This window comes from Nasonia vitripennis, assembly GCF_009193385.2.
Source record: "Nasonia vitripennis strain AsymCx chromosome 5 unlocalized genomic scaffold, Nvit_psr_1.1 chr5_random0007, whole genome shotgun sequence".
Classification (NCBI taxonomy): Eukaryota; Metazoa; Arthropoda; class Insecta; order Hymenoptera; family Pteromalidae; genus Nasonia; species Nasonia vitripennis.
This window is the reverse complement of record NW_022279658.1, coordinates 44,845-71,492: the sequence shown is the minus strand read 5'-3', so window position 1 is coordinate 71,492 and position 26,648 is coordinate 44,845. Positions and strand designations below refer to the sequence as shown.

Sequence of the window (26,648 nt, the reverse complement as noted above, 5' to 3'; positions counted from 1 at the left end):
TAAAAAATTTCATAAATTTTAAAAATTCAAAAAAATGTCATAAATTGTGAAAATTTGCAAAAATTTAAAAATATTTTTAATTTTTGGAATTTTTAAGATTTTTAAACATTTTAAAGAATAACGAAAAATCTTAAAAATTTTTCCAGAAAATTAAAGATTGGCTATAACTTCAGTGAGGCAATATAATTTCAAATATAACTTTAGCGAGTCAAAAAATGTCTGCTCACTTCTTTTATGCTTCTCTGATATCACTTGCTTAACTGCCAATCCATTAAAATAATACTTTTTTTTTTTACGTGGCATTTGGAACTCGAAAGTTCATCGCCTCATCTACGCAAGCCTTCCACGCTGCCCTATCTTGTGTCAACCCCACCCAAGATGCACCTCTCCGATCGACACCCACCCGTCCTATTTCTACTAGATCCGCTTTTACGTTGTCCGCCCATCTACGTCTAGGTCTACCTAGAGGTCGCGTTACCATCGGCCTGCTCTTCATGACACGCGCTGCCGTACGGTCGTCTCCCATTCTCGCTACGTGTCCTGCCCATCCCAATCTGCGCGATTTTATTATTCTGTTAATATTTGGTGACGCGTACAGATTGTGTAACTCATCATTGTATAGTCTCCTCCATTCCCCGGTTTCCTCATCTTTCTTCGGCCCGTATATTTTTCGCAAGACTTTATTTTCAAATACACTAAAACGGTTGTCCGGCTGCTTAGTGAGAGCCCACGTTTCGCACCCGTACAGAACCACCGGCAGTATTATTGTCCTGTATATTCTTATTTTAACGTTTTTAGACAACAGCCTCGACTTAAGTAAATTACTCACGGCGTAGAAGAAAGCATTACCCGAATGGAGTCTCTTATTTATTTCGACATTAATCTCGTTTCTATCATTTATGGTCGTACCCAGATATCTGAATTCGCTAACCTTTTGAAAAGTAAAATTCCCAACTTTGAGATCTTCCTCCCCTCTGCAGATGCCTAGCTTATCCACAACATGTACTTTGGTTTTGATTCACTTACTTCTAACCCTGTATACTCCACCGCTTTTATGAGGATTTCCGCGTTTCTTGCTACCGTTTCCCTACAATCCCCCAGTATATCCAAATCATCTGCGTAGCCTAGTATCTGCGTTGTTCCATTAAGCGTTGCGCCCAGCTGGCTAACCTGCATTTTTCTAACGGCATACTCTAACGTTAAGTTGAACAGCACCGTAGAGAGCCCTTGTTTTAAACCATCGCGTATCATGAAGGGTTCTGATACATTACCGCTTACTCGGACCTTTCCCGTGCTTCCGTTCAAACAACTGTCTTATGGTAAACATTTGATCGCTCGTCGATCTGTTGCGCCGAAATCCGCACTGATAATCTCCTACTATATCTTCCGCGAATGGAGTGAGTCTAGCTTGTATTACGTTTGACAGAACTTTGTAGCACGTTGCTAAAAGTGAGATACCCCTATAGTTATTGCAGTCTTATCCCCCTTTTTAAAAATCGGTATAATGATAGATTCCTTCCAATTTTCGGGTATTGTTTCATTTTTCCAGATGGCAAATACTAGTTTATAGATTTTGAAAGTGAGCTCGACGCCCCCATATTTGAGTAACTCAGCTGGTATAGAGTGATTTCCCGAGGCTTTGTTGTTTTTTCGTTTTTTAATCGCGGCCTTTACTTCTTGGTAGCTCGGTTTCTTCACGTGGAGTTCAGCAGTGTGAATTTCGTCCCCCTAATTCTTCGCTATTTTCGTGCACGTTTAATAATTTATCGAAATAATTTTTCCACAGCGACAGTAATTAGTTGTCATTTGTTACGAGGTCCCCGTTTTCGTCCTTCATCAATTGCGCTCTACTCCTAAAATCCTTTCTGATGGCGTTAATCCCTCTGTACATTTCGCGGGGGTTATTTTTCTTACTGTTAATTTCTATTCTCCTAATAAGACTCTTTTGATACTCCCGCTTCTTATTTCTGTTGATTACGCTCGTCTGTTTCCTTACGTTAGAATACTCTTCTACGGTCCTATCGCTTCTATTTTGTAAGCTATCTAATTTAGTCTTTTTGCGCCTTTCAAACCAGAGTTCGCACTCTTCGTCAAACCATGGTTTGCTCTTTGGCTTTTTCTTTTTACCCAGTACTTTGTTCGCGGCCTCTTTTACCGTTTTTTTGATGTCCCCCCGTAAGCTATTCGGTTCGTCATTCCCCACCGGCGATGTGTTTGCTTCTTCAAGTGCCTGAAACCTATTATTAATTTCTATCTGGTACTTAATTCGCTCTGTTCTATCTCGTAGCTTCTCAATATCGAAGCTTTCTACCTTGTTTGCTCGCTTACTATTTTGATTCGCTACTAGTCTAGCTCTTAATTTGGCTACTACTAGGAAGTGGTCCAAGTCGCTATCTGCCCCTCTGTAAGCCCTTACGTCGAGAACGTTAGTATGACGTCTTTTTTCAATGAGGAAATGATCAATTTGGTTCTGTGTGGCCCCGTCCAGCGATGTCCACGTTGCCTTGTGTATGTCCTTGTGCTTAAAACATGTAGTTTTGATTATAAGATCTTTTGCCGCCGCGAAATTTATGACCCTAATACCGTTATCATTGCTGGCTTCGTGCAGGCTTTCCTTCCCTATAGCAGGCCTAAACATTTCCTCCTTACCTATTTTATCATTGAAATCGCCTAATAGTATTCTTGTGTCGTAAGACGCGAACTGGTCGATTACCTGCTCTAAAGTTTCGTAATAGAGATCCTTAGCTTCTTCTTCTTTGTCCTTCGTAGGACAGTGTACATTAATAAATACATATCTATACCATTCATCTTCGATAATGATGTACGAGAGCCTATCATTGACGGATTTGAAACTTTTAACCGAATGTCTGATGCTTTTGCTTACGAGAAATCCGGTGCCTAGAGATCCCCCACTCCCGGTCCCATACAGGTACGTGAAGTTACCCGATGCTAGTGCTCCGCCATCTGAACACCGCGATTCCTGTATTGCTATCAAATCTAAATTGTACCTATCAACTTCCTTTACGAGTTCTTTAAACGCGCCTGCTCTGTATAGACTGCGAACATTCCAAGTTCCGACCCTTAAGTCCCTTTTGGTTCGGATTTGATTTTTTTGAGCCATGATAGTATGTTAAACCCGCGCGCTTCGGATCCTGTTCCGATCGCAGGTGAGTCCACCGCTCTAGAGGTGATAACCCCCATACCTCTCTAGAACTAAGTATGAGAGCTTTCCGACTTTGACGAGGACAGTGTCAACTCGTCGTCAGACATACTACGGTTTCATTCTCGCATCCTAACGCCCTTGTCAAAAATTGAATATTTTCCTCTTCACCTATTACGGCCATTATATGAGTTTTGGACAGTTGTGTGATAACTGTTCACCCAGCTGAATTGAAAATATGCAAGCTTGTTCCTTAAAATTCCATAAATCTATGCGTGTGCGCTGAAGTTTATATTTGTGTTTGGTTGCATGCGTGTGTGTATATAATATAACCTCTAAGATAAGGCGAATGCCGGCAGAGATATTTTTTATTAACTGTTCTTAAAATATGCATAATTTAATCTTATATCTGTGCTGTGTAAGTAGGTAACAAAATTTATAAACCTGTGCAAATTTTAGGTTGTAGCAATCGAAACAGCTATTCCTGATCTTGCTGTGAATCAAATAAGGACTGTGCAAAATGCAGTTGATAAATTAGCCAACTGTGTTGCATATTTAGATCGCAGACTAGAAGAATTAGCACCTGCAGATTGGAAATCGCAATTAGATTGTGAAAATTGATGTTCCTTTGTTTGGTCATCTATATAGGATCGTCAAATGCTAAAACTTAACTCAATGTATAAAAGATAAATTATAACTCATAATGGAGGATATAAATGGTAATAATAAAATAGAAAACAAATCTTGTGATAAATTTTATTTTTTGTTTTGTAAACTGAATAACATACAATTAATCCAGAAGAATAAGTTCAATGCTTTTTTCTAGATCTTTGCTGGTGTTTATATCTAGATTATTTGTACTTGCCTGAAAAAAATAAAATTTTTAATAAAATTATTTTAATTATAGTATTTATCAATTTTTGCCAACATATATGCTAATACAAAAAATTATGTGTCTTACGCATCGTGCAAACTCAAAGAAAAGGAACTATTTGAAGGCATATATTTTCGAAAGCTGTCGATTAAGACATAGTATAAAAACATTAAAGCTAGATTTTTAATGAAAATACGAAATCTTTTATTTTAACTAACTTCGAAATCATTCGAAATCTTTATTGCAACATAACAAATTAGTATAGTAACTGCGTACCCGGAAAATTTATGTAAAACAGTTTAACTAGTCACAATTTGTCAAATTACAATTTATCTAACAATTGAGTTTATCTAATATATATTACACCTAAAATCATTTTTTTTTAATTTTAGGTAAATTGTATTTAGATGTATTGTTTTATATAAATTGTTTTTAAGGCGACTCATTACTCTGATAGACTAACTAGCCTACGAGTTTTGTATTAAGGTAGTTTTTTTTTATATACACTCTTAATCATTAGCTTCCAGATCCTGGAAACAAAGATGCCTGAGCCTAATTAATAGGGTGGTTATGGTTATTTTTCAAAGCATGCGAGTCTGTCACTAAAGCAACTTGGTACTAGAACCAGCTGTAACGCAGGCCAAGGATGGTAATGAGGTATGTATGGTTATATTTTAAAGCACGTGTGTCTGTCACATAGGCAATTCAGTACTAAAACGATCTGTATTTGTGGTTTATTTTGTATTTTTAAGAAAACAAAAAACCATTGTCCGCCCGATTTGACTCGCTTGGATTTTGGGTAGAATAGCGAAAAGCTTTAGCGAAATTTAAAATTATATTATTTTATATTATATTATACTTATATATAATTATATTAAACATGAACACTTTTTCTTCGGTTCCCCGGTCCTTCGGGGTCACCCTGTTTATATTTCTTAATTTTATTAGTATTAGAGTGACCTCTTTGCAATTCGCATCTCATTTGAATCTCTTTTACAGTGCCTTTACTTATGTAACAATATCGACTTAAGGGTAACTATTTCAGATTTGTCTCCACTGAAACCCCTTAAAGTCGACAAAGTAACAAGTTTGTAGCACAAAAAGTTCAAATCTGAAACAGTATACATCTAATTTTTTTACTCGAATTTTTCAAATAAACTTAACCTAACAGTAAAAAGCATAAACTGCACAGCTTTTCCATTCAGTCAGTTGAGGCACACAAACTGTAAAATCCATCTTTTAAACAAGAAACTATATTAATGCTCAGTCTGCTATAGTACAACGTTCACGTATATCATCCTTCGAATGGAAAAGTAAATTAAAAGAATATAAAAATTATACTGTCGAAAAATGTTTATGTTTTACCGACCTCTCCGCTTCAAAGGGCGAGAACAGACTAAGGAATAAAAGCACTGTTCTGGCTATTTATTTACAATGCTGCGCATGCGTGGTATGCATATACAAACATCAGGGCAATATGGACATTTAATTCTCAGTCCACTATAGTTTAACGATCACATATATCATCCTTCGAAAAAATAAATTTAAAAAATATGTTCCTATATTATATAGTTATTTTAGCTATACTCCCTTCACCCCGCCCCCACAGTCCCCACTTGCCCCCACCACAGAATAACGTAGAAATCGTTTATTGTTATGTTATTTTTAAACATTTGCATGTCCCCCACGGCCTTCACCAACCCTTCCACCCCCCCCCCCCCCCCCACACACACACAGCTCCACCACACAGAAATAACACGAATTTGGTATAATTAACTTACTCGAAATGTACTGTTAGTTCATTTTCAGTAAAATCTTCTGTAAAACTATTTTTTTATTTATTCCATATATCATCACCTTTAATATTTTCTAAAAGTAAAACAATGGAAAAAACTGTCATAACTGAATTGGTAACATAACAGTGCTTGCTTCTTCGAAAATATCCATAATTTGAGAATCATGTTCTAACCCATCGCAATAGCAGTGTTTTTATATGTACTGTAATTTATGTCTTTCGTGATCTTTAGGTGAAACTACATTTAATCTACCAATTGTAATATTTTTCTTTACATTTTTTCTCTTTTGCCATATTTTTTTGTCTTATTAAATATACAGGGTGTTTCATTTTAATCCGACCACGACAAAAAAACCATGGAAAAACTAATTTTAACGAAAAATGACCTTAACAAAAGTTGAAGGGGGTAAAGGGGGCCATCGAATGACATAAACACCTATGACCTTGAACTCGATTTTCAAGGTCATTTGAGGGTAATTGTGATTTTTTTAAATAGGAACCTCTATTTTAGACCTTGGAATCGGATAGAGCGGAAAAAATTACGTCGCAAAGGATATTTTATGTTTGCTTTGGTGACCTTAAGAAGGTCAATTCAAGGTCAAATAACAAAAAATTTGCTAAACAGCTGTTTGTCTGGTTTTATTTTACTGATGTCGAAAGATGACCTTGACAAAAGTTGAAGGGAGCAAAAGGGGCCATCTAATGACACCAACACCTTTGACCTTGAACTCGATTTTCAAGATCATTTGAAGGTCATTGTATTTTTTTAACGGGAACCCCTATTTTTGACCTCGGAATACGGAACAGGGGAAAAAATTACGTCGGAAATGACATTTCAAGTTTGCCTTAGTGACCTTGAGAAGGTCAATTCAAGGTCAAATAAAAAGTACCAGCCTAAGATTGTTTTCCTTTCAATTTTTTCGTAGAATGATCATTTTGTTATTGTAATAAACATTAAGAGAATAATTGACTTAAAATGTGATTATGCTTTGCTGACTTCAAAGCCATTTTGTAAGGTCAAAAGTGCAAAAATGCAATATCAAATGTTATGTGAAGTCCATATTTATATCCTAACTTTAGCGTTACCCAGGAACAACGACGTGGACGTAATAGGATTGTGTTCCCTTTGGGATGCTTGATTAGAGTGAGTCCCCTTGCCTCTCACTTTTCGGGGTGCTTGATTAGAGTGAGTCCCCTTGGCTCTCACTTTTCGGGGTGCTTGATTAGAGTGGGTCCCCTTGCCTCTCACTTTTGCTCAAAATTCAACGCAGGTGCTCAAAGACACCACCATTTTGTTGGATACACAATTCAATTCGCTGCTGAAAATGTTCTGAGTAATACAGCTCTTGGGATATTTTCACAAGCGGTTTGAATTCTGTGGATCATATGTATCATTGGTACCGGCAGATAGATAACCAAAATCGTTGGAGTCTTGATGTTTGGTGTGGAATTGTTAACGGATACCTTGTAGGCCCATACTTTTTCGATGAAAATGTAAATGGCCATAATTTTTTACAGTTCTGAGAGAACGTCTTCGAGTACTTCTTGAAGAAGTAGATTTATACACAAGAGCAAGAATGTGGATTTAATTAGATGGAGCTCCTGCGCACTATGCTCGAATAGTTAGACAATATCTTAATCAAAATTACCGTGACAGGTGGATTGGACGCACTGGACGTGGAGATTTGGGTGTTCGATGGCCACCGAGATCTCCAGATATGACATCACCCGATTTCTATTTGTGGGGGTATTTGAAAGATGTTGTTTATGAACATGAAACTACAACAAGGGAAGATATGATCCACAGAATTCAAACCGCTTGTGAAAATATCCCAAGAGCTGTATTACTCAGAACATTTTCAGCAGCGAATTGAATTGTGTATCCAACAAAATGGTGGTGTCTTTGAGCACCTGCGTTGAATTTTGAGCAAAAGTGAGAGGCAAGGGGACTCACTCTAATCAAGCACCCCGAAAAGTGAGAGCCAAGGGGACTCACTCTAATCAAGCACCCCGAAAAGTGAGAGGCAAGGGGACTCACTCTAATCAAGCACCCCAAAGGGAACACAATCCTATTACGTCCACGTCGTTGTTCCTGGGTAACGCTAAAGTTAGGATATAAATATGGACTTCACATAACATTTGATATTGCATTTTTGCACTTTTGACCTTACAAAATGGCTTTGAAGTCAGCAAAGCATAATCACATTTTAAGTCAATTATTCTCTTAATGTTTATTACAATAACAAAATGATCATTCTACGAAAAAATTGAAAGGAAAACAATCTTAGGCTGGTACTTTTTATTTGACCTTGAATTGACCTTCTCAAGGTCACTAAGGCAAACTTGAAATGTCATTTCCGACGTAATTTTTTCCGCTGCTCCGTATTCCGAGGTCAAAAATAGGGGTTCCCGTTAAACAAATACAATGACCTTCAAATGATCTTGAAAATCGAGTTCAAGGTCAAAGGTGTTGGTGTCATTAGATGGCCCCTTTTGCTCCCTTCAACTTTTGTCAAGGTCATCTTTCGACATCAGTAAAATAAAACCAGACAAACAGCTGTTTAGCAGATTTTTTGTTATTTGACCTTGAATTGACCTTCTCAAGGTCACCAAAGCAAACTTAAAATATCCTTTGCGACGTAATTTTTTCCGCTCTATCCGATTACAAGGTCTAAAATAGAGGTTCCTATTTAAAAAAATCACAATTACCCTCAAATGACCTTGAAAATCGAGTTCAAGGTCATAGGTGTTTGTGTCATTCAATGGCCCCCTGTACCCCCTTCAACTTTTGTTAAGGTCATTTTTCGTTAAAATTAGTTTTTCCATGGTTTTTTTGTCGTGGTCGGATTAAAATGAAACACCCTGTATAATATTCTGGAATATTTACGTACTTAAAATATTTTGCAAAATCATCAGTTTTATTAAATTTAAACCAAGCTGTTGTTATTGGTGTTTGCCAACCGTCTTTTGCGCTTTTAATTTTACTCATTTTAAATATCTCATAATTTTTGTGTTTTTCATGAACAGGTATATTTTAAACTTTATGACTTCTAATACAAATCAGAAATTTTTTAAATCGCCAAACTGCTTCCATTGGACTAAGATATCTACCATCAACATAAATTGTAATTTCATCAAGTTTTTCTTGATTACAATCATCATTTTGACATATTTGAATTTGGACAAATTCTCTGTCACTGCCTTTGTGAATATACTTATAGATATAGTTTATACTCTGAATTGATGCACAAAATTCAACATTTGTGTGGCATTTGTATTTCATTAACAAAAATTTATTATATGGTATAACCATTGAATTATCAACTAGAATATCTTCCTTATTTTTAGTTTTATAAACATGATTTTCAGAACTATTGTCTGTTCTTCTATATTCAGGATAACTATCTTATTTTATTATTGTTACATTAGCAAAATGTTTTGGAAATCGTTTATTGCATTCATGCTTGGGATTTTTAAGACAAGTACTTGTTCCATCGTGAGGTCCATGAAGCATGTGTTTAATAATTAATTTCTTAAGTTTTTCATTATTTGAAATTATTTCAGCGGATGTAAATTTATCAATTTGTTCTGATGTTATTAATTTGTTGTCAGGATGTAATGTTATTAAAATGCGTGCATGTAGTTAACCGCTTTTTTGAAATTCAATTGTATAAAAATAAGCTAATATTTTACCAAAATTTTTTGTTTTGTTATATCATTCATAATTGATTGTAATTTTGTGTTGTAACAGTGCACACGCATACACCCAAAACAGCGTGTACACAGCACATGCAAGCGCGTAAGCAGCGCTTACGCACACACAGACACTACACGACACGCGCCTACGAGAAGCATGCCGAGGCGACAAGAGTCGCCCGCGAAGCATAAGCATAGGACAAGCAAGGTAGGTGAGAGAGAGAGAGAGAGAGAGAGAGAGAGAGAGATTAGATTAGATTTATTTGACGTACAATATGTTGTACGATAAATTGTATACAGCAGCAATAGTAGTACAGCAAAAATGTGTATTGTGAAAGTATGATAATGTGAAGATGGGTCAAGCGAGAGTGTGTGAGTGTGTGCGTTTGCGTGAGTGTGTACAGGCACGTGAGTGTGTGTGTTTGAGTGAATGTGTACAAGCGAATTCAAGTGTTTGTGTTTTCAAGCTCAAGAAAGTGCTCTTTAGCTAGTCTCTTGAAACCTGAGACAGATGTAGTGTTACGAATGTGAGATGGCAGGTTGTTCCATAGGTATGAGGCGCTGATATGAAACGAGCGTCTCCGTTCCTCAGCGTCTCCGTCGCGAATGTCGGAATATCCAGAGGTATCACCTCCCCCCTAACAGGCCGAAGTGTCACGCGGAAGTCAAAGTATGCCAGTACGTATGATGTACGGCTGTGTTAAACATTTTTCTTAGGAAACAAACAGTGAAATACTTCCTGCGTCCGGCAGTGGTTAGCCACTGCAACTCCCGCCTGTATGGGGAAATGTGCTCATCTCTTCTTACACCATAGATGTACCGAATTCCTGTATTTACGAGCCTCTGAAGTTTTAGGTCGAGTTCCTGCGTCAGGTCACAGTATACGAGGGAACAGTAGTCTATAAGAGGAAACAGGAGGGCCTGCACTAAGTGCTTGCGCAACCTGAGATTGGTGCTTTTTCTGAAAAAGTAAAGCCTGTACATTAGTGTGTGAGCACGCTTACACACTTGTGTAATATGCTCCCTCCACGTAAGCTTAGAGTCGAGCACCAATCCCAGATTACGCACGGAAGATTCAAAGCTGACCTGGGCACCCCCTATGTTAATGAAAGTGTTAGCTGTTGAGGGTAATGCGTTTACGTAGTAGGGAGAGCCCAGGACAATTGCTTTAGTTTTAGCAACATTAAGTTTTAGCTTATTCTGTTCAGCCCAACCAGTAATCCTCTCAGCATTGGCACTCATCTTGTTTGATAAAGAATTGAGCTCTTCGAGGTGGCATTGACTGTAAATTTGCAAGTCATCCGCGTAGATGAGATGGAAAACATCGGTATCAAGGCAGAAACCGATGTCATTGATGTACAATGCAAACAGCAGTGGACCCAGAACGGACCCCTGCGGAACGCCGATGTTGAGACGCCGAGGAGAAGAACGTTCGTTATTGTCACCAACGACGGCCTGCTCTCTACCAGAGAGGTAGGAGGCAAACCAGCGGATGACTTGCTTTGAGAAGCCGAAGGTGGATAGCTTTCTCAGGAGCCTGACGTGACACACAGTGTCAAACGCCTTGCTAAAGTCAAAGAGAAGGAGTAGTGTTACTTTCTTTTTGTTTATCCCAGCTCTGGCATCATCAGTTAGCTTAATTAGGCCAGACTGAGTGCTGTGACCAGTGCGGAAGCCTGTTTGAAGGTTATCTAGTAATAGCCTTGATTCAAGGTATTCTGAGACTTGCCTATGCACTAGCCACTCCAGAGCCTTGGAGAGAAAGCAGAGAAGTGAAATCGGACGGTAATCAGTCAGGGCTGTTGGTGAGCTGACTTTGTTGAGTGCGCGCACAAGTGACATTTTCCAGGCAGATGGGAAGCAGGGTTCGCTGAGGGACAGGTTGAAAATATGACTTAGTAAGGGAGCTAGAACCGGCAAAGCTTTTGAGATGACAACCTGTGGGATGCCGTCGCTCCCCCTGGCCTGAGTGTCAAAGTGCGATACCGCAGCCAACACGTCCGATTCCGTTATAGGTTTGAATTCGAAATGTTCCGGGAGGTCAAGACTTTTCAGGGTAACAAGATAATCCTCAACAGCAGGAGCCAGCGGATCATTTGAGATCGCGCTGAAATGCGTGTTGAGTTCATCTGTGGTGAATCTAGATGGTAAGGGGGCCTTGGTGGCAGAAATTCCAAGTTTCTCCAGCTCTTTCCAGATCTCAGCAATATCAGTCAAGGTGGACAGGCGTGAATAGTAATAATTCAGCCTGGCCTCCTCGACTTGTTTGTGAGCATAGTCTCTAGCTAATCTGTAAACGCGTCGATCTGATTCGAGCCTGGAGTCCCTGAAACGCCTGTAAAGTCTATTGCTCTCGGATACAAGGCCACGAAGAGCCGCAGTGTACCACGGGTGACGTTGTCGTTCTGGAGTCACAGTCCGCAATGGAGCGAGGTGGTTGATGGCGTTAGTGAGGTTAGCGTTGAGTAAAGATATGCAGTCGTCAAGTGATGAGGTGGTGAGAGATGACCAGTCACAGTCGCTAAGAAAGTCTCTCAGCTTCTCAGCGCTGATTCCTTTAAAGTTTCTGTATGAGTATGTATTTGGTACGTAGCGTGGAATCTGTACGTCGAGAGTGGCCGTGATAAGGTCGTGTCCGTTGATGAAAGGTGCTTCTGTCTTCCAGTATGACTGCAGGCGATCCTGCTCGTCGATTAGGCACAGATCAAGCCAGGTGTCAGAACCCTGTTTATGGTGTGTGGGACCATAGGGTATTCAGGTTCACAAAAGAGGTATTCAGGCTTGCCTGGCTTGCCGGACCATTCACCGTCGGATGTTGAAATAACACTAACCGTCAGAGATTTGTGTATATAGAGGGCCACACCTCCACCGTTTCTGTTTCTGTCTCGTCTGTAGAACAGGTAATCATCCAGCGAAGGGATGGATGTCACTTTCTCGCTTAGCCAGGTCTCAGTAACAGCTATTACGTGGAATAAAGAGCGAGTGGATAAAAAGAGCCTGATCATCTCAATGTGACCCGTGAGAGAGTTCGCATTAATATGACAGACCCTTAGACCTTCAGATAGAGATACCTCAGAACCCGATGAAGACACGGCGGATGAGCTTGATGGCGGACGTGGTGGGATGAAATGTATGTGTGGCAGCTTCATTGTGGAGTGATGTTTACGGCGAGCGGGATCCGAGCTAAAAAATTATCCAGCTCGGCGTCGGTGGTAATGACGGTGGCACGCTCGTTGTCATCGTTGCAGCGGACGAACAGTCTCCCGTCCCTGACGAACGTTCGGCAGCCCTGCCTCCTCTTGGCTTCCAGCCTAGCCCGTGAACGCAGCTTGTGGACGTCGGTGGGGAGTAGCTCATTGATGTTTATGAGCCCTTGGTGGTCAGGGCTCAGAGCTTTGGCCTCCTCCATCACGGTTGCGTCCAGCTCGTTGGTGTGGAGCTTGCGTTTACGAGCTTTGGCAACGACAATTGCTCGTGCTAGTGCACTCGACGAGAGGGTGACGGCCAGTGGTGGCAATCTGCCGTCACTCCTGGCGGTGTTCCGGGGTGCATCGAGCCTACCCATGACCCTGACGGATGCAATATCTCTCCGCAGGACCGTAGGGTCAAGTGCGTTTATGACTGCAAACGCGAGAAGATGCAGCGAGGTCTCACGGGTGTAGTGCAAGCCCGTGATAACAACAACACTATTTGAGGTCTGCTCCTGCCGTCGTTTGACCTCAGCCAGCTCACTGCGGAGGCTGCTAATTTCCGCAGCGCTGCTGCTGTTGTTGCTGTTGTTGTTGTTGTCCTGCTGCAATGCTGGGCTCCTCGATGAGAGATCTTGGACTTGCGCCTGCAACTCGGTGATGGTGGACTCAGCATTAAGTATGCGAGTCTTGAGTGCAGGCAGCTCATCGAGGGCCTTTAGGCGCTTCTCCAGCGGGCTAAGACGTTCCTCAATTCTCCAGATCCTCTCCGACACGATGTTTTGTGTCTGGATGGCTTCCGCATGAGCATTGCGGATGTCACCGAGAGCTTCACGAATGTCCTTCAATGCAGCTTCAATGGTTGGTGGTGAGCGAGTTGGTGAAGTACTTCGTGAAGTGCTGGCTGATGGTGGTGCCGATCTCGTCTTCTTCATCCCCGGTTGTTTTGGGGTGGTCTTAGCCGCTGTTGTCGCAGTCACCCCCGCCGCCGATGTTGACCTGGGCCCCGCTTTGGCACCCTTGCCGTCCGCACAGGGAGGACAGGCTATAAACTGCCTATCGTTTACCACGACTGTCTTGATGTTGATGGTGTTCAGACATTTGATGTGGTAATGGAGCTTGCAAAAAGCACACCTTTTCGGCTCCTTGTGCTGAATAGGCTGCTTACAGCTGCCGCATTGCCGAAAAGGCACTTCCCCGCTCTTTTCGCCGTTTTCACTCATTTTCGTCGATAACTTACTGGCAGTCGGTAGAGCAGAAATTCGTGATGTGATGTTGAGTTATCGACGGAGTGGTAGAGTCGTTGTTAAAACTCTTACGGCTAGATGGAGCGTTAGTGTAAAGAGCGAGAAAGCACCGACCTCAAACAATGTGCAGACGCCCTAGAAGTTCTCCCTCGATGCGGTAGATGTCTCCTCGATGTTGATTAGGAGCGGAGAGAGACGCCGTGCGAGCGGGAAACCAAGCCAAGCCGAGCCGAGTAGATTTTGAGGTTAGAAGCCGTGCAGAAAGTTTGTGCAGAAAAGATGTTGAAAATAAATTGCAACCTTCAGCGATTTATATGTCGTCGTAAAGGTTGCAAAAAAGAGCGTGCAACAATCTACAACAAAAGAGGGCCCGAAGGCAAGAAGCGGCAGAAAAGCAGTGCGAAAGTAGGAGCAGAATGAAAAGCTGTCAAAGCGACTCACCAGAGAGAGAGAGAGAGAGAGAGACCAGAGAGAGAAAGTATAGCGCGACACGAGAGCCAGCGCTATTCACACCAGGCAACGAAACCGAGCCTGGTCACTCTTCCGATAGCTACGATAGCAGCACGAGGTACCCGGCGCTCTCGGCGAGGCGAGCAGCGGGTGGAGCTGGACTTCAGCTCCGTGATCCCGAACAGAGGGCGAGCATCAGCATCAGCCCGATCGGAGAGAGAAAGGCGTAGCCGCAGGCAGAATCTCCAGAACGTGCAAGGGCGAGAAGAGACAGGGTACGATCAGCTGGACGGATTCACGGAGCAGCGCGCGACCGACTCCGAGCGACGCAGCAGAAGCCGACGGTGCACCGAATATCCTGTAAGTATCGGCGCGCAGCGCACCTGTTTCTCTCTCTCTCTCTCTCTCTCTCTCTCTCTCTCTCTCTCTCTCTCTCTCTCTCTCTCTCTCTCTCTCTCTGGCGCTGCGATCACGTGAGTACAACTGCTTTGCCTGCTATCTCCTGGTTTCACGTTCTTTTACTGCCGTACGCTGCCTCCGGGCGTCTTCTTTTATAGAGTGTTGCACGCTACTAATTGCAACCTTCAGGCCAATTAATAAATTGCTGCACTCTACTCTTGCCTGCTTTTCCCGAGAACATCTGCCGTAATTTTCTAACCTCAAAACACCTCGCACGGCTTGGCTCTTTTCCTGCACGGCTTTCTCTCAACGTTTCGACCACCTATTGCCATCTAGTGGGCAGACTGAACACCATCGCAGCACCACTCAGTTTAAGATCGGTAAACGCTCTCTCTTCTCTCACCATTGCTCCACCTAGAGGTCAGATCACCAACTACGGTGAGAAACATCGAGATGAGCACAACGAATGTGGGAAACGAGACCTGCGGAAAATGCAATAACAGCATTAAGAGCAAGGCCCCTAGAAATGTGATATATGTAACACACATTACCACTCCAGGTGTGTTAGATTCATATCTTCAAAGGCGGTCCTGACCTGCGACGGCGCGATTTGTATGGAGGAAGCGGAGAGGGAGCAGGCCAAGAAAAGGCTCAACTCCTCGCAGCTCAATCTATCGCTGGCAGGGCCTAACTCTACATCTAAGCAGGCAACGACCAAGCCCTACAATTCTGCACTACAATCTCGCGTCCCATCTCGAAATGGATCTCCTGCTCGTCAAACAACACCTTCGACGATCGAGAGCTCTTTCAAAAACATCCTAGAGGTTCTAGCTGACATCCGCAAGAAACAGGAGGCATCCCTGAAGACTCAAAACGAGATGGCGAAGAGGATGACCAAGATTGAGCAAAGGCTGGCTCCCCTAGAGCAGAGGCTGAAGGCCCTTGATGACCTGCCACAGCTTACTTCTCGCATTACTGATGCTGAGAAAAACATCAGTGAGCTGCAGGCAAAGCTAGAAGACCTGGCATCGAGGAATCTTGATAACCCGCAGCCAACCAACAGCAGTAACGGCACACCTCACGACGGCAACTACGACGAACTGGCCCACCTCCGCAGGGAAATATCCGTCATCAAAAGGCAGCAGGAGCACACCAACAACGACAATGTCGTTGTGATTACGGGACTCCGATACACTGAGGAATCCTCATTGCGGCTGCTGGCTTATGCGGTGCTCACTGCGCTGGACCCCACAGTTCTCCAACGGGACGTAGTAAGAGCGAGGGTTATGGGAAGACTGGACACAGCCGCTGACAACTCAGCCAGAATGCCACCTCTTGCTGTCACTCTGGCGTCACATGCACTCGCCTGCTCCATAATAGCTGCAAAGGCCAGAAAGCGCAAGCTCCACACAGCGGAGCTGGATGCAGACCTACTGGAGGAAGCGCGAGCCCCAGCTCCAGAACACTAGTGGCTAATCGACATCAATCCGCTCCTTCCCCCAGAGGTGCACCAGCTGAGGGTCAGAGCACGGATGGAGGTCAATAGGAGGGAAGGATGTCGGACCTACGTGAGGAATGGCAAGCTCTACATCCGCCTCAACGACAACCGCGCCGTCGTCATCGAAACCGAGGAACACCTAGATAATTTATTATCCCGGACACCACCAAACAACAGCAACAACAACAACTAAAATACATACACCTCATTCCACCCAAACCACCATCATCAACTTCATCGATCCCGAAATCTTCACACTCCAAGGTAACTCTGTCAGAAGGACTACGGGTCTGTCATTTCAATGCGAACTCTCTCACGGGGCACATTGAGATGATAAGACTCTTTTTGTCTACTCGTCCCACTTTTCACGTAATAGCTGTAACAGAAACCTGGCTCAATGATAAAATAACCTCGATTCCCACACTGACTAACTATACGCTACACAGACGAGACAGAAACAGAAGCGGTGGAGGAATGGCCCTCTACATCCACAACACGCTGACTGCTACAATAATATCTTCATCCGACGGGATCTGGACGGGAAAGCCAGGCTACCCGGAGTACCTCTTCAGTGAGATCACTGCGAAGGGAGTTCCACCTATTTTCGTGGCGGTTGTGTATCGGCCACCACACGCGCCCTTCTTACAAGGAAACAATTTCATTGAACAGCTCAATAGTCACATGCACAACTACTCCACGAAAGTTATAATGGGAGATTATAATGCAGATCAACTCTCCTCCTCAGAAGATGCCAAGTTCATCAAGGCCCTCATAGAAGAGAACTCCCTCAAATCGGTGCCCTATGGTGCTACGCACCACAAGCAAAACTCTGACACATGGCTCGACCTCTGCCTGGTCGACGAACAGGATTGCCTAATTTCACACTGGAAGACTGACTCACCATTCATAAACGGATATGACCTCATTACGGCTATACTCGACGTGCAAATTTCACGACAAGCACCTAGAACATACTCCTATAGAAATTACAAAGGCATCAGTGCTGAAAAACTAAACAACTACCTCAACACATGTGACTGGTCTACAATCGACACATCATCCCTTGACGCATGCATCAACTCTCAACACCAGCCTAATGAACGCCAACAATCAGCTCGCCCCATTACGGACTGTAAGGCTAGGACCCACACGACATCCGTGGTTCACCTCGGCTCTTCGAGACCTTGTGACTGAGCGGGACAGACTATACATGATATTTCGCAGGACACGTCATCCTCGAGATCAACTTCTGTATACACTAGCAGTAAATAACGCACATAAACAGGTCGAGGAAGCCAAACTGAACTACTATCACTCACGACTATCAAACATAACAGACGTAGGGGAAATCTGGAGAGAACTCGAGAAACTTGGAATCACCACCTCCAAGGAAACCACTCCATCTCGATTCTCAACAGATGATCTTAACAGATACTTCAGCGGGATATCCAATGATCCACTCGCCTCTTATGTCGACGAACAACTGCAATCACTTGATAATCTGGAATATCCTGTCCACTTCAGCTTCAGTGAGATTACGGAATCGGACGTGTTGGCCGCAGTTCAGCATTTCACCTCTCAGGCCAGAGGAACTGATGGCATCCCACAGATTGTTGTCTCCAAGACCATGCCAGTACTCGCGCCCATATTATGTCGTATCTTTAACCTGTCCTTGAGCGAGTTATGCTTCCCCTCGGACTGGAAAAGGTCACTGGTGCGTGCACTCAACAAAGTCAGTTCTCCAAAATCCACCACTGACTATCGTCCGATCTCACAATTATGTTTTCTATCCAAGGCGCTGGCGTGGCTGGTACATAGGCAGCTTTCTCATTACCTGGAAACTAGGCTCTTCCTTGATGACCTACAGACAGGTTTTCGTACCGGTCACAGCACACAGTCCGGCTTAATAAAGCTGACTGATGATGGCAGGCTAGGAATAGACAAAAAGAAGGTCACACTTCTTCTTTTTTTTTTGATTTTAGCAAGGCGTTTGACACTGTGTGTCACGCCAAGCTCCTTAGAAAGCTAACCTCTTTCGGCTTTTCTAAGCAGGTCATCCGATGGATTGCATCTTATCTCACGGGCAGACAGCAGACCGTCATTGGTGATGACAATCAACTATCCTCATACCTTCCGCTCAATACGGGAGTCCCTCAAGGATCCGTACTGGGCCCACTACTTTTTGCACTGTACGTCAATGACATAAGCCTCTGTCTGGACGTGGATATTGCACATCTGATCTATGCGGATGACCTGCATATCTACACCCAGTGCCACCTCGAGGAGCTTGACTCCTCTTCTGACAGAATGAGAGCTAATGCCGAGAGGATAAGGTGCTGGGCTGAGCAAAACAATCTAAAACTCAATGTCCTCAAAACTAAGGCGATCGTCCTGGGCTCGCCCTGCTATATCAATGCTCTACCTACAATGGCTAACACTTACATCAATATAGGGGGAGCCAGGGTCGATTTTGAATCTTCTGTGCGCAGCCTGGGGGTCGTGCGTGACTCCAAACTAACCTGGAAAGAGCACGTAACACGAATGTGTAAGCGTGCTCACTCTCTTATGTATAGGCTATACTTTTTCAGGAAAAGCAAGAACCTGGGTCTGCGCAAACACCTCGTCCAGGCCCTACTGTTCCCGATCATAGACTACTGCTCACTGGTTTACTGCAACTTGACACAAGAACTCGACATTAAACTACTAAGACTGGTTAACACAGGTATACGTTACATCTATGGTCTTAAGAGGGACGAGCACATCACGCCTTACAGGCGCGAGCTGCAATGGCTCACCACTGCCGGACGTAGGAAGTACTTTGCGGCCTGCTTCTTGAGAAAGCTCTTTAACAATGCTAAACCATCTTATTTAATTGCCTACTTTGACTTCCACGTCGCACTCCGTCCTGTGAGAGTCACTCAGTCCTCTGATGAGAAAGGAGATATGTCTTGCGATACCGCTAGACATACCTCCTTTCTCGTCAGAGGCGCTGAGGAATTCATTTGAAATAATCGCCGCATACCTTTGGAATTCATTACCCTCACGATTAGGAGACATCATACCCACCAATCATTTCAAAAGCGAGGCTAAAAAATACTTTTTTAGCCTTGAAAATTCGTAATTCGTAATCATCCTCATAGCAAACCAAGCACTTACCTCTCATACAGTCTCATACATCGCCATCATTAAACAAAACTACAAACACACACACACACACACACACACACACACACACACACCTTCAAGCACACCTACACACATATCCTCAATCCAATTAAACTTTAAATTATGTATCTGTATATACAGGGTGTTTCATTTTAATCCGACCACGACAAAAAACCATGGAAAAACTAATTTTAACGAAAAATGACCTTAACAAAAGTTGAAGGGGGTAAAGGGGGCCATCGAATGACACAAACACCTATGACCTTGAACTCGATTTTCAAGGTCATTTGAGGGTAATTGTGATTTTTTTAAATAGGAACCTCTATTTTAGACCTTGGAATACGGAGCAGCGGAAAAAATTACGTCGGAAATGATATTTCAAGTTTGCCTTAGTGACCTTGAGAAGGTCAATTCAAGGTCAAATAAGAAGTATCAGCCTAAGATTGTTTTCCTTTAAATTTTTTGGTAGTATTATCATTTTGTTATTGTAATAAACATTAAGAGAATAATTGACTTAAAATGTGATTATGCTTTGCTAACTTCAAAGCCATTTTGTAAGGTCAAAAGTGCAAAAATGCAATATCAAATGTTATGTGGAGTCCATATTTATATCCTAACTTTAGTGTTGCCCAGGAACAACGACGTGGACGTAATAGGATTGTGTTCCCTTTGGGGTGCTTGATTAGAGTGAGTCTCCTTGCCTCTCACTTTTATTATGTACAGATTTGAATGTAGGTGCCCAAAAACACCACCATTTTTTTGGATTCTATTCAGTTCTTGGGATATTTTCGTAAGCGAATTTTTATCCTATCTTTAGCGTTACTCAGGAACGACGTGGACACAATTGGCTACTAATTTTCCTCATCGAATTTTGCCTGAATTTATTGTTGAAATAAATAATTTATTTTGTAAATATGATTTTTCATGTTTTTTTTTTCATGTTTCATTTTTCAAGTATTGTACAACACATTGTACAGCAAATAAATAATCTAATCTAATCTCTCGAAAGGCGCATAGCGCAAACAGCGCGATAGACGCTGTAGCTAGGTTAGATAGCAACTTCCATCAAGCCGGTACAACCAAAAGCGCATAATCTCAGCAAGCACCTCGAGTACGCAAGACACACGCCAACATGTAATACCCGGACCAGGCGACGACCGGAAGATATTCTATTTGTTAATTTAGGAAAATAAAGGTATACCGGGCGTGATTAGCCCGAGGGGATAAACACGAATAAACAGAGTGAAAATCTTTATTCTGCATGCAAACTCCGCTTCCAATTTACATTTCAGATGGCCAAGCAGAAAGGATCCCGCCACTCTCCGCGGTCCGCTAAAGCGGAGACGCCGAGTTAGCCGAGGCCGATCCTTGTCGTCAAATTGACGACTTTTGCGGCACGCTAGCTTCTTGCGCGCCAGTCCGAAGCTTGGCAGGGCTCATTCGTGTAATTTGCGCGCGAGCAGGAGGCAAGCATGTCATGGTGTGAAATAGTCCAACATTGATATTCGGTATATCATTTGGAGTTGTTCTTTTTGAAAATTTTCTCAAAATTTCATAGTTACTACGACCGTCTGCTTACGTTCAAACTTATGCGTAAATTCATAATTTGTCCGCGATCTCTGACCTTTTCTCTGTTAGACACTTATCTTAAAATCTGCGTAATCACAGACCTATACATGAGCAATGAATTCTGTCCCGCAACGTATCACTGTCATCGAGCGGTTATCCGAATTTAAATCTAACCTCAAATCATTATTTCGGCATTTAGTTAGTAAACTCTGTTATAATATTGTTCGTTATCTTTTATATAGATAAAAATGAATAAGGTGATTTTTTTTTTTTTTAATTCATATCTCTGAAACTAAACATCATAACCTTACAAAAATCATGTTGATGAGTCACGTGTGAAACTATATTTTATTAAAATTTTAAGTGATGCACTTAAGATTTTGAAAAAAAGTAGTATATTTTATGTGTTTTGGCTGAGTTCATTGCACAGCTTTCAAAACCCTATGGTTCTTAAGATATAAACGACCATAGAAAAAGCTATCTGCTGCTAAAATTTTAAACGATTTTATCAAGCGATTCTCAAGTAAAGAGCTACAATGTAAAAATCGTTTTCTCGAAAATTACGTGAGCGACCTATCTAATATATAGCCTGTTGTTTTGATGGTTAGGTTGGTTGGTTAGAAACATATGTAAACATCCGTAAATTTCTGTGAAAAAAATTTGACGGCAGCATTCGTATTCTATAATAAAAAAACAGAGGGGTCTGCAAACTTGTGGACAGTAAACCATCCAAAACTTGGGGGGTGGGGGCGAATCCCTACTGGTGTGTGTATATAAATATTTAAATAACTTATACGATGTCTATATACAAAGTTTACAACATCTTAAATGTTCTGATTTAAAAAAATGTATTACGCATACAAAAAATAGAGCATCAGCAAAACCGCCGAAATTTTTGGACACATGTATTGTGTCTAATCAATATGCCTGGTATTTCACACCATTAAAATTTTTCTTTTCTCAAAACATTAATTTTGAATTTATTCTACTGTTTTATTAAATTTAAAAATACAGATTAAAAAACCGCTGCCAATTAATTGGCACGTAGCTTTTTCCAACTAAATTCATAGGTCCAATAAATAAAATATTGTTTTAATATATCTATATATCCCCTGCTAAAAATAGTCAATAGGGATCAATCGGAATCGATTAAATTAACAACGAATTCTATGCTAATTCTGAATACCATTTTTTGTATAAGGACTCGATTAAAATCGATTAGAATCAACCGGAGTCAATAGATTTTAATACGAAAACAAGAATTGGAGTCGATAGTTGATACCAAACATTGCTTTCTATTAACTTTACTAGTCCTTTTTTCTATAGAATTTTATCAATTCCTATAGATTCCTATTAATTCTATCTATTTTAATCGAGTTTTCATGCTATAAATGGGATTTAGATATAGTTTAGAATTCAATTTGCGACGGTACGTTGTCCGTCGCAAGGCCGCCTTTACCGAGAGAGTAATAATTGCGTTTTGCAATTATTAATGCGCGTATGATTTTGTTTGTTTGCGAGCGTCGGAGAAGAAGAGAGCATCGTGGAGAGAAGAGGAGTTTTGGATAAATAACAGAGCAACGAGCAGTCGTCGAGTGTTCCAGGAAAGGAGTCGAGGGGAGAGAATTCGAGGAATGCGCGAAATGTAGCTCTGCTGCGACAGAGCGCCGAAATCATATCCGTGAGTGTGTGTGTGTGTGTGTGAGAGAGAGAGAGAGAGCATGGAGACGCGCGCGGCAACAGCGGGGCCAATCGGGCGAGCGTGGAGCGAGGGACTCGGGGAGAGAGGGAAATCGGCTGCGAAATAGTCTGTTTTCAGACTCGCAGCAGACTGATCGGGCTCGCCGGTTCCGTCGCGATCGGGGAGAAGCGCGGGGATTGGTCGGGAGATAGAGCGAGCAGGTCCGAGTGCACGAGCCGCGGCGCTCGGCCCGCGACTGAGTCTCGAGCCGTCGAAGCGAGAGGACGTGTTTGCGAGTGTAAAACGTTGTGGGTTGATGAGGAGAAGATCGCGTCGCGTATCATCTCCGGGCGCATATCGAGAGGATCGCGCGCGGGATTCTCGCGGAGTGGTGAGTGTGTGGATAAAGAGGAAGAGAGCGTGTGGTGTGTGGTGCGAGGTAGAGAGTAGAGTAGAGAGTGAGAAAGAGACAAGCATCGAGGAAGCCGAGGAAGAAGACGAGCGGGAGAGTTGGTCGAGGAGCGAGGAAGCCGAGGAAGGAGACGAGAGGAAGCAGGAGAGCAGAGGCTGAGACGAGGAAGCTGAGGAAGGAGACGAGCAGAGAGAGCTGGACGAGGAGACGAGGAGAAAGGTAGCGGTGGAACCGAGTGTACGTGAGATAGATTTAGATTTAGATTTTATTTATTTATTTATTTTGCTGTACAATGTGTTGTACAAAATTTTATAAAAAATAAATACGTAGTAAAGTAATAAATTATGATGTTGAGTGAGGTGAGACTGAGATGACTTTGGAGATAATAAGCTATGTATTTTCAAGGGTGAAAAAGTAGTGTCTGGCTTGTTTCTTGAAGTGTGTAATGGATCTATTGTCGCGGAGCTGTGAAGGTAGTGTATTCCATAGGTATGAGGCGCTTATGTGGAATGAGTTCCTCAGCGTCTCTGTAGCGAAGGTCCAGATGTGTCACCTCACCCCTGACAGGACGAAGTGCGATGTGGAAGTCAAAATAGGCAGCGATGTATGATGGTACCGCTGTGTTGAAAAGTTTTCTTAGAAACCAAGCCATGCAGTACACCGGCCGGTAATTGAAACTTTGAATTCCGGAAGCGGGCGCCATAACACTGCCAACTCCGGCCCGATTGTTAACTGGGGTTACGGACGCGCATGCGCCACGCGAATCGTTTGGGCTCGTTCGCAGAGCGCGTAAATATATTTGAACTGTGTAATTCGTAATTCGCGCAGGTCTCTTTTGTTTGAAATTGTCAGCCTAATTTTTAATAGTTTTTGCAATATTCAAATAAATGCGTCTGCGTCAAACTTGCTGACTCCTTGGTTGCTAGCATCTTACCCATCACCTTAGATACTCCTATGAATCGCAAATGGATGCCAAAAGCTGATACTACAACTTGGACTCCTTTGGAATTCATTTCCGAGTAAGAATAATTCATAAAATAATAAGACTTCTAAATGTAATTCGTCCAATAACGCTTTATGAAATTTTTCAGACTCTTCTGGAAATGGTCACAAAAACAAGAAAGACCCATCAATGGCAGTCTCTTACAGTTAGTAACCAAAGATAACAAGACAGAAGTTATTCCTGCCAAATTGACAAATTAAGATGCTCCAACGAAATCTCATGAAATGAAAGTAAAAGTGCGCATGACAATACTTATTTTTTATATTTTTTTTCCAAAAATCTGTAGCAATACTTATGTAGACAAAGTCGATGAAAAGTTGCATTTAATGTTCTTATTTATATCAGACTAGTAACTTAAGTAGTCAAAATGATGGGTATCTAAAAACGACACAAGAATTAATGCATTTCCAGAATTTAATTGTCATAAAAATATCTTCTATAATTGTATAAATGTTCTGATGCATAAGTTCAAATACAAAAACATTTTTTATTACAATAAATCTATGTTATTTATATTGCATATCAAACCTTATTTACACGTTTAAATAGTAAACTTATAAATAATACTAAATAAATGATTGCGCCGCTAAAATGATTTCATGTCCTAGATGATCTCATGTGAAGGGGTTCTCGCACTTCTCCTGGTAGGTCGTTGAGGTGTTTTATTAGTCTCCTCTTCTTCTGACTCACTATTCATTGTTGTATAATTTTTAGAACTAGGCCTTCCTCTTCTAGCTGTTAGATTTACAATTGAAAATACGTCATTATATTATTTACACTATGGTTAAATTGTCGCTTTATTAAATTAAATGGTTTACTTACAACTTTTGAGATTGCTAGTGCTATTCCTACTCGGTCGGTTTTCATAATTTTGACTGTTGTTGCTGATTACTGTGCGAGTATAGTCTAAGTTTGCGAGCAATATGCATCTCTGCATGATTCCCTGACTCTTTTGAGATTGAACAAAAAATTACATTATTCAATTTTATAAACTCGTTAGTTTGCTTCAGAATTTTGAGAAAAACATACCGTGCTATTGCATCTTTGGCTTTGTAAGTGTTCTTGGAAAAATATTGCACGAGGTCTTGAAGATCTTTGGAACTGATCTCGCTCATGTTTGAAGCTGGATCTTTTGGTGCTGGTCCAAGAGCTGTGTAAGCGTACACTTATCTTGCTGAGCATACCAATGATGCACTAGCACCTGCCAAGGTATTTCATGGGTGCAAGATGGCACTGACTTGAATAACCATAACATAACATCACAAGTTCTCATTCGCAATATTTCACACTGGTAGTGTTCGTGGTGATTACAATTTCCTCAGCCAAGTGTTAAGTATGCTGAAAAGAAATTGAGAATAAGAGTCAATTCCAAAGGAATGCTATTTATTATCTAATCATGAATGAAAATTCTTGGCATAGTACTGAACTGACTTGAACAGAAAACTAGTATATAGGAAGAAAAAAAAACGTATGTATAAGCTTGTGTATTCCTAGATGTAATACAGACAAGAAAATCCTGCAAATATGAGCTGAATGCTTATCTACCTAGAATGTATTACCAGACGTTATTTTGGCAGTACAAGATTGCCACATAATTACACCAGGAATTTTAGATCTTAAAATCGTAGTACTCGGTTGCCGTGAATTAATCACAAGTAAACATCTCTGCATGTTGTCGTCTGCTGTATTGCTCTCAGCTCTTGGCGAAAACTTGCTTGATGCCCACGAAATTCAAAATTGCTTGTGCAGTTGTAATGTCTGTTAGCATCACTAAAGAATATAAGACTTGAGCAATTCACTAAATGTCACTAATCGCTCCGTCACAAATATAAATCAAATAAACAGATCAACTTATTTACATATAGGTATAACTATTTACATTTACAGCGGATCTAAAAATTATATTGTAAGTTAATTCTTTTGCATGATTAAGATTAATTGTAATTTAAAAATTGTATATACCATTTTAATAGTGTATATAGGACCCGTTGCCATCGACCACCTGTTCCAGCCGACGTCTCATAGATTGATCTCAACTTTGGCGCACTCTATTATCTAAATCCACTTCATTTGCGGCTGCTTCAGGCACCCAATCTCGAACCATTTTAACCCACATATTATCAATATAATTGAGGTCTGGGGATCTGGGGGGATGGTTGAGCCGTTGTAGCTTTGGGTGGTCCGCGTACCATTGCCTCACGATTCTTGACATGTGTACGGGACTGTTGTTCTCAATGACATACACAGGCTCATTTCCCGGATATCTGGCGTTAACTCCAGGGAGCAAATGGTTGTTCAATATTTCTACGTATCTTTTAGCGTTTAGTTTACGCTCTATTGGAACCAAAGCTCCTGGGCCATCTCCAGATATCCAAGCCCAACTCCCATATTTTTCTAATTTCGGCCACTGAAACAAAAAAAAAATGATAGTTATTAATACAACAACCAAAACTCCACTATTATCCACACATACGTATACATATACACTCACGCACACACACGCAACATATA

At 41.7% G+C, this 26,648-nt stretch overlaps 3 protein-coding genes across 16 annotated transcripts in view; 2 read left to right on the top strand and 1 right to left on the bottom strand.

The window, feature by feature from the left end:
- LOC107982113 overlaps nucleotides 1-26,648 on the top strand; it is a 729,835-nt gene that overhangs the window by 672,206 nt on the left and 30,981 nt on the right. For 4 of the 13 annotated variants that reach the window (XR_004345313.1, XR_004228129.2, XR_004228132.2 and 1 more), the window contains exons 5-6: nucleotides 3,620-3,879; nucleotides 4,555-4,691. The exons of 3 other annotated variants lie outside the window; for them this stretch is intronic. Coding sequence is in view for 2 of the 10 variants with exons in the window: in XM_031933119.1 (XP_031788979.1) it covers nucleotides 3,620-3,781 (162 nt within the window). In the remaining 8 variants the exon portion in view is untranslated. Of the gene's footprint in view, nucleotides 1-3,619; nucleotides 4,062-4,554; nucleotides 4,692-26,648 lie in introns of those variants that run through there. 6 more of the 13 variants (XR_004345315.1, XR_004228134.2, XM_031933119.1 and 3 more) reach the window with 2 other exon arrangements.
- Nucleotides 23,950-24,398, top strand: LOC116417939 (dihydropteridine reductase-like). Its single transcript, XM_031933132.2, has 2 exons — nucleotides 23,950-24,153; nucleotides 24,226-24,398. Exons 1-2 carry the CDS (start codon nucleotides 24,089-24,091, stop codon nucleotides 24,335-24,337), a joined length of 177 nt encoding a protein of 58 aa, XP_031788992.1. The 5' UTR covers nucleotides 23,950-24,088; the 3' UTR covers nucleotides 24,338-24,398.
- On the bottom strand, nucleotides 24,534-26,455 carry LOC103316181. 2 transcript variants are annotated; one of them, XM_031933129.1, is made up of 5 exons: nucleotides 26,100-26,455; nucleotides 25,683-26,029; nucleotides 25,167-25,475; nucleotides 24,960-25,086; nucleotides 24,534-24,872 (listed from the first exon to the last, which is right to left on the bottom strand). In XM_031933129.1, exons 3-5 carry the CDS (start codon nucleotides 25,317-25,319, stop codon nucleotides 24,742-24,744), a joined length of 411 nt encoding a protein of 136 aa, XP_031788989.1. In that variant the 5' UTR covers nucleotides 25,320-25,475; nucleotides 25,683-26,029; nucleotides 26,100-26,455; the 3' UTR covers nucleotides 24,534-24,741. The 2 variants fall into 2 exon arrangements, with proteins under 2 accessions (XP_031788989.1, XP_031788990.1); XM_031933130.1 differs by having other exon boundaries at nucleotides 25,167-26,029.

Coding starts and splice junctions, on each gene's coding strand:
- LOC116417939 (XM_031933132.2), top strand. CDS start 24,089: ATGAATCGCAAATGGATGCCAAAAGCTGATACTACAACTTGGACTCCT. Junction 24,154..24,225: donor CCTTTGGAATTCATTTCCGA/GTAAGAATAATT, acceptor GAAATTTTTCAG/ACTCTTCTGGAAATGGTCAC.
- LOC103316181 (XM_031933130.1), bottom strand. CDS start 25,319: ATGCTCAGCAAGATAAGTGTACGCTTACACAGCTCTTGGACCAGCACC. Junction 25,087..25,166: donor GCCAAAGATGCAATAGCACG/GTATGTTTTTCT, acceptor CAATCTCAAAAG/AGTCAGGGAATCATGCAGAG. Junction 24,873..24,959: donor CACTAGCAATCTCAAAAGTT/GTAAGTAAACCA, acceptor TAAATCTAACAG/CTAGAAGAGGAAGGCCTAGT.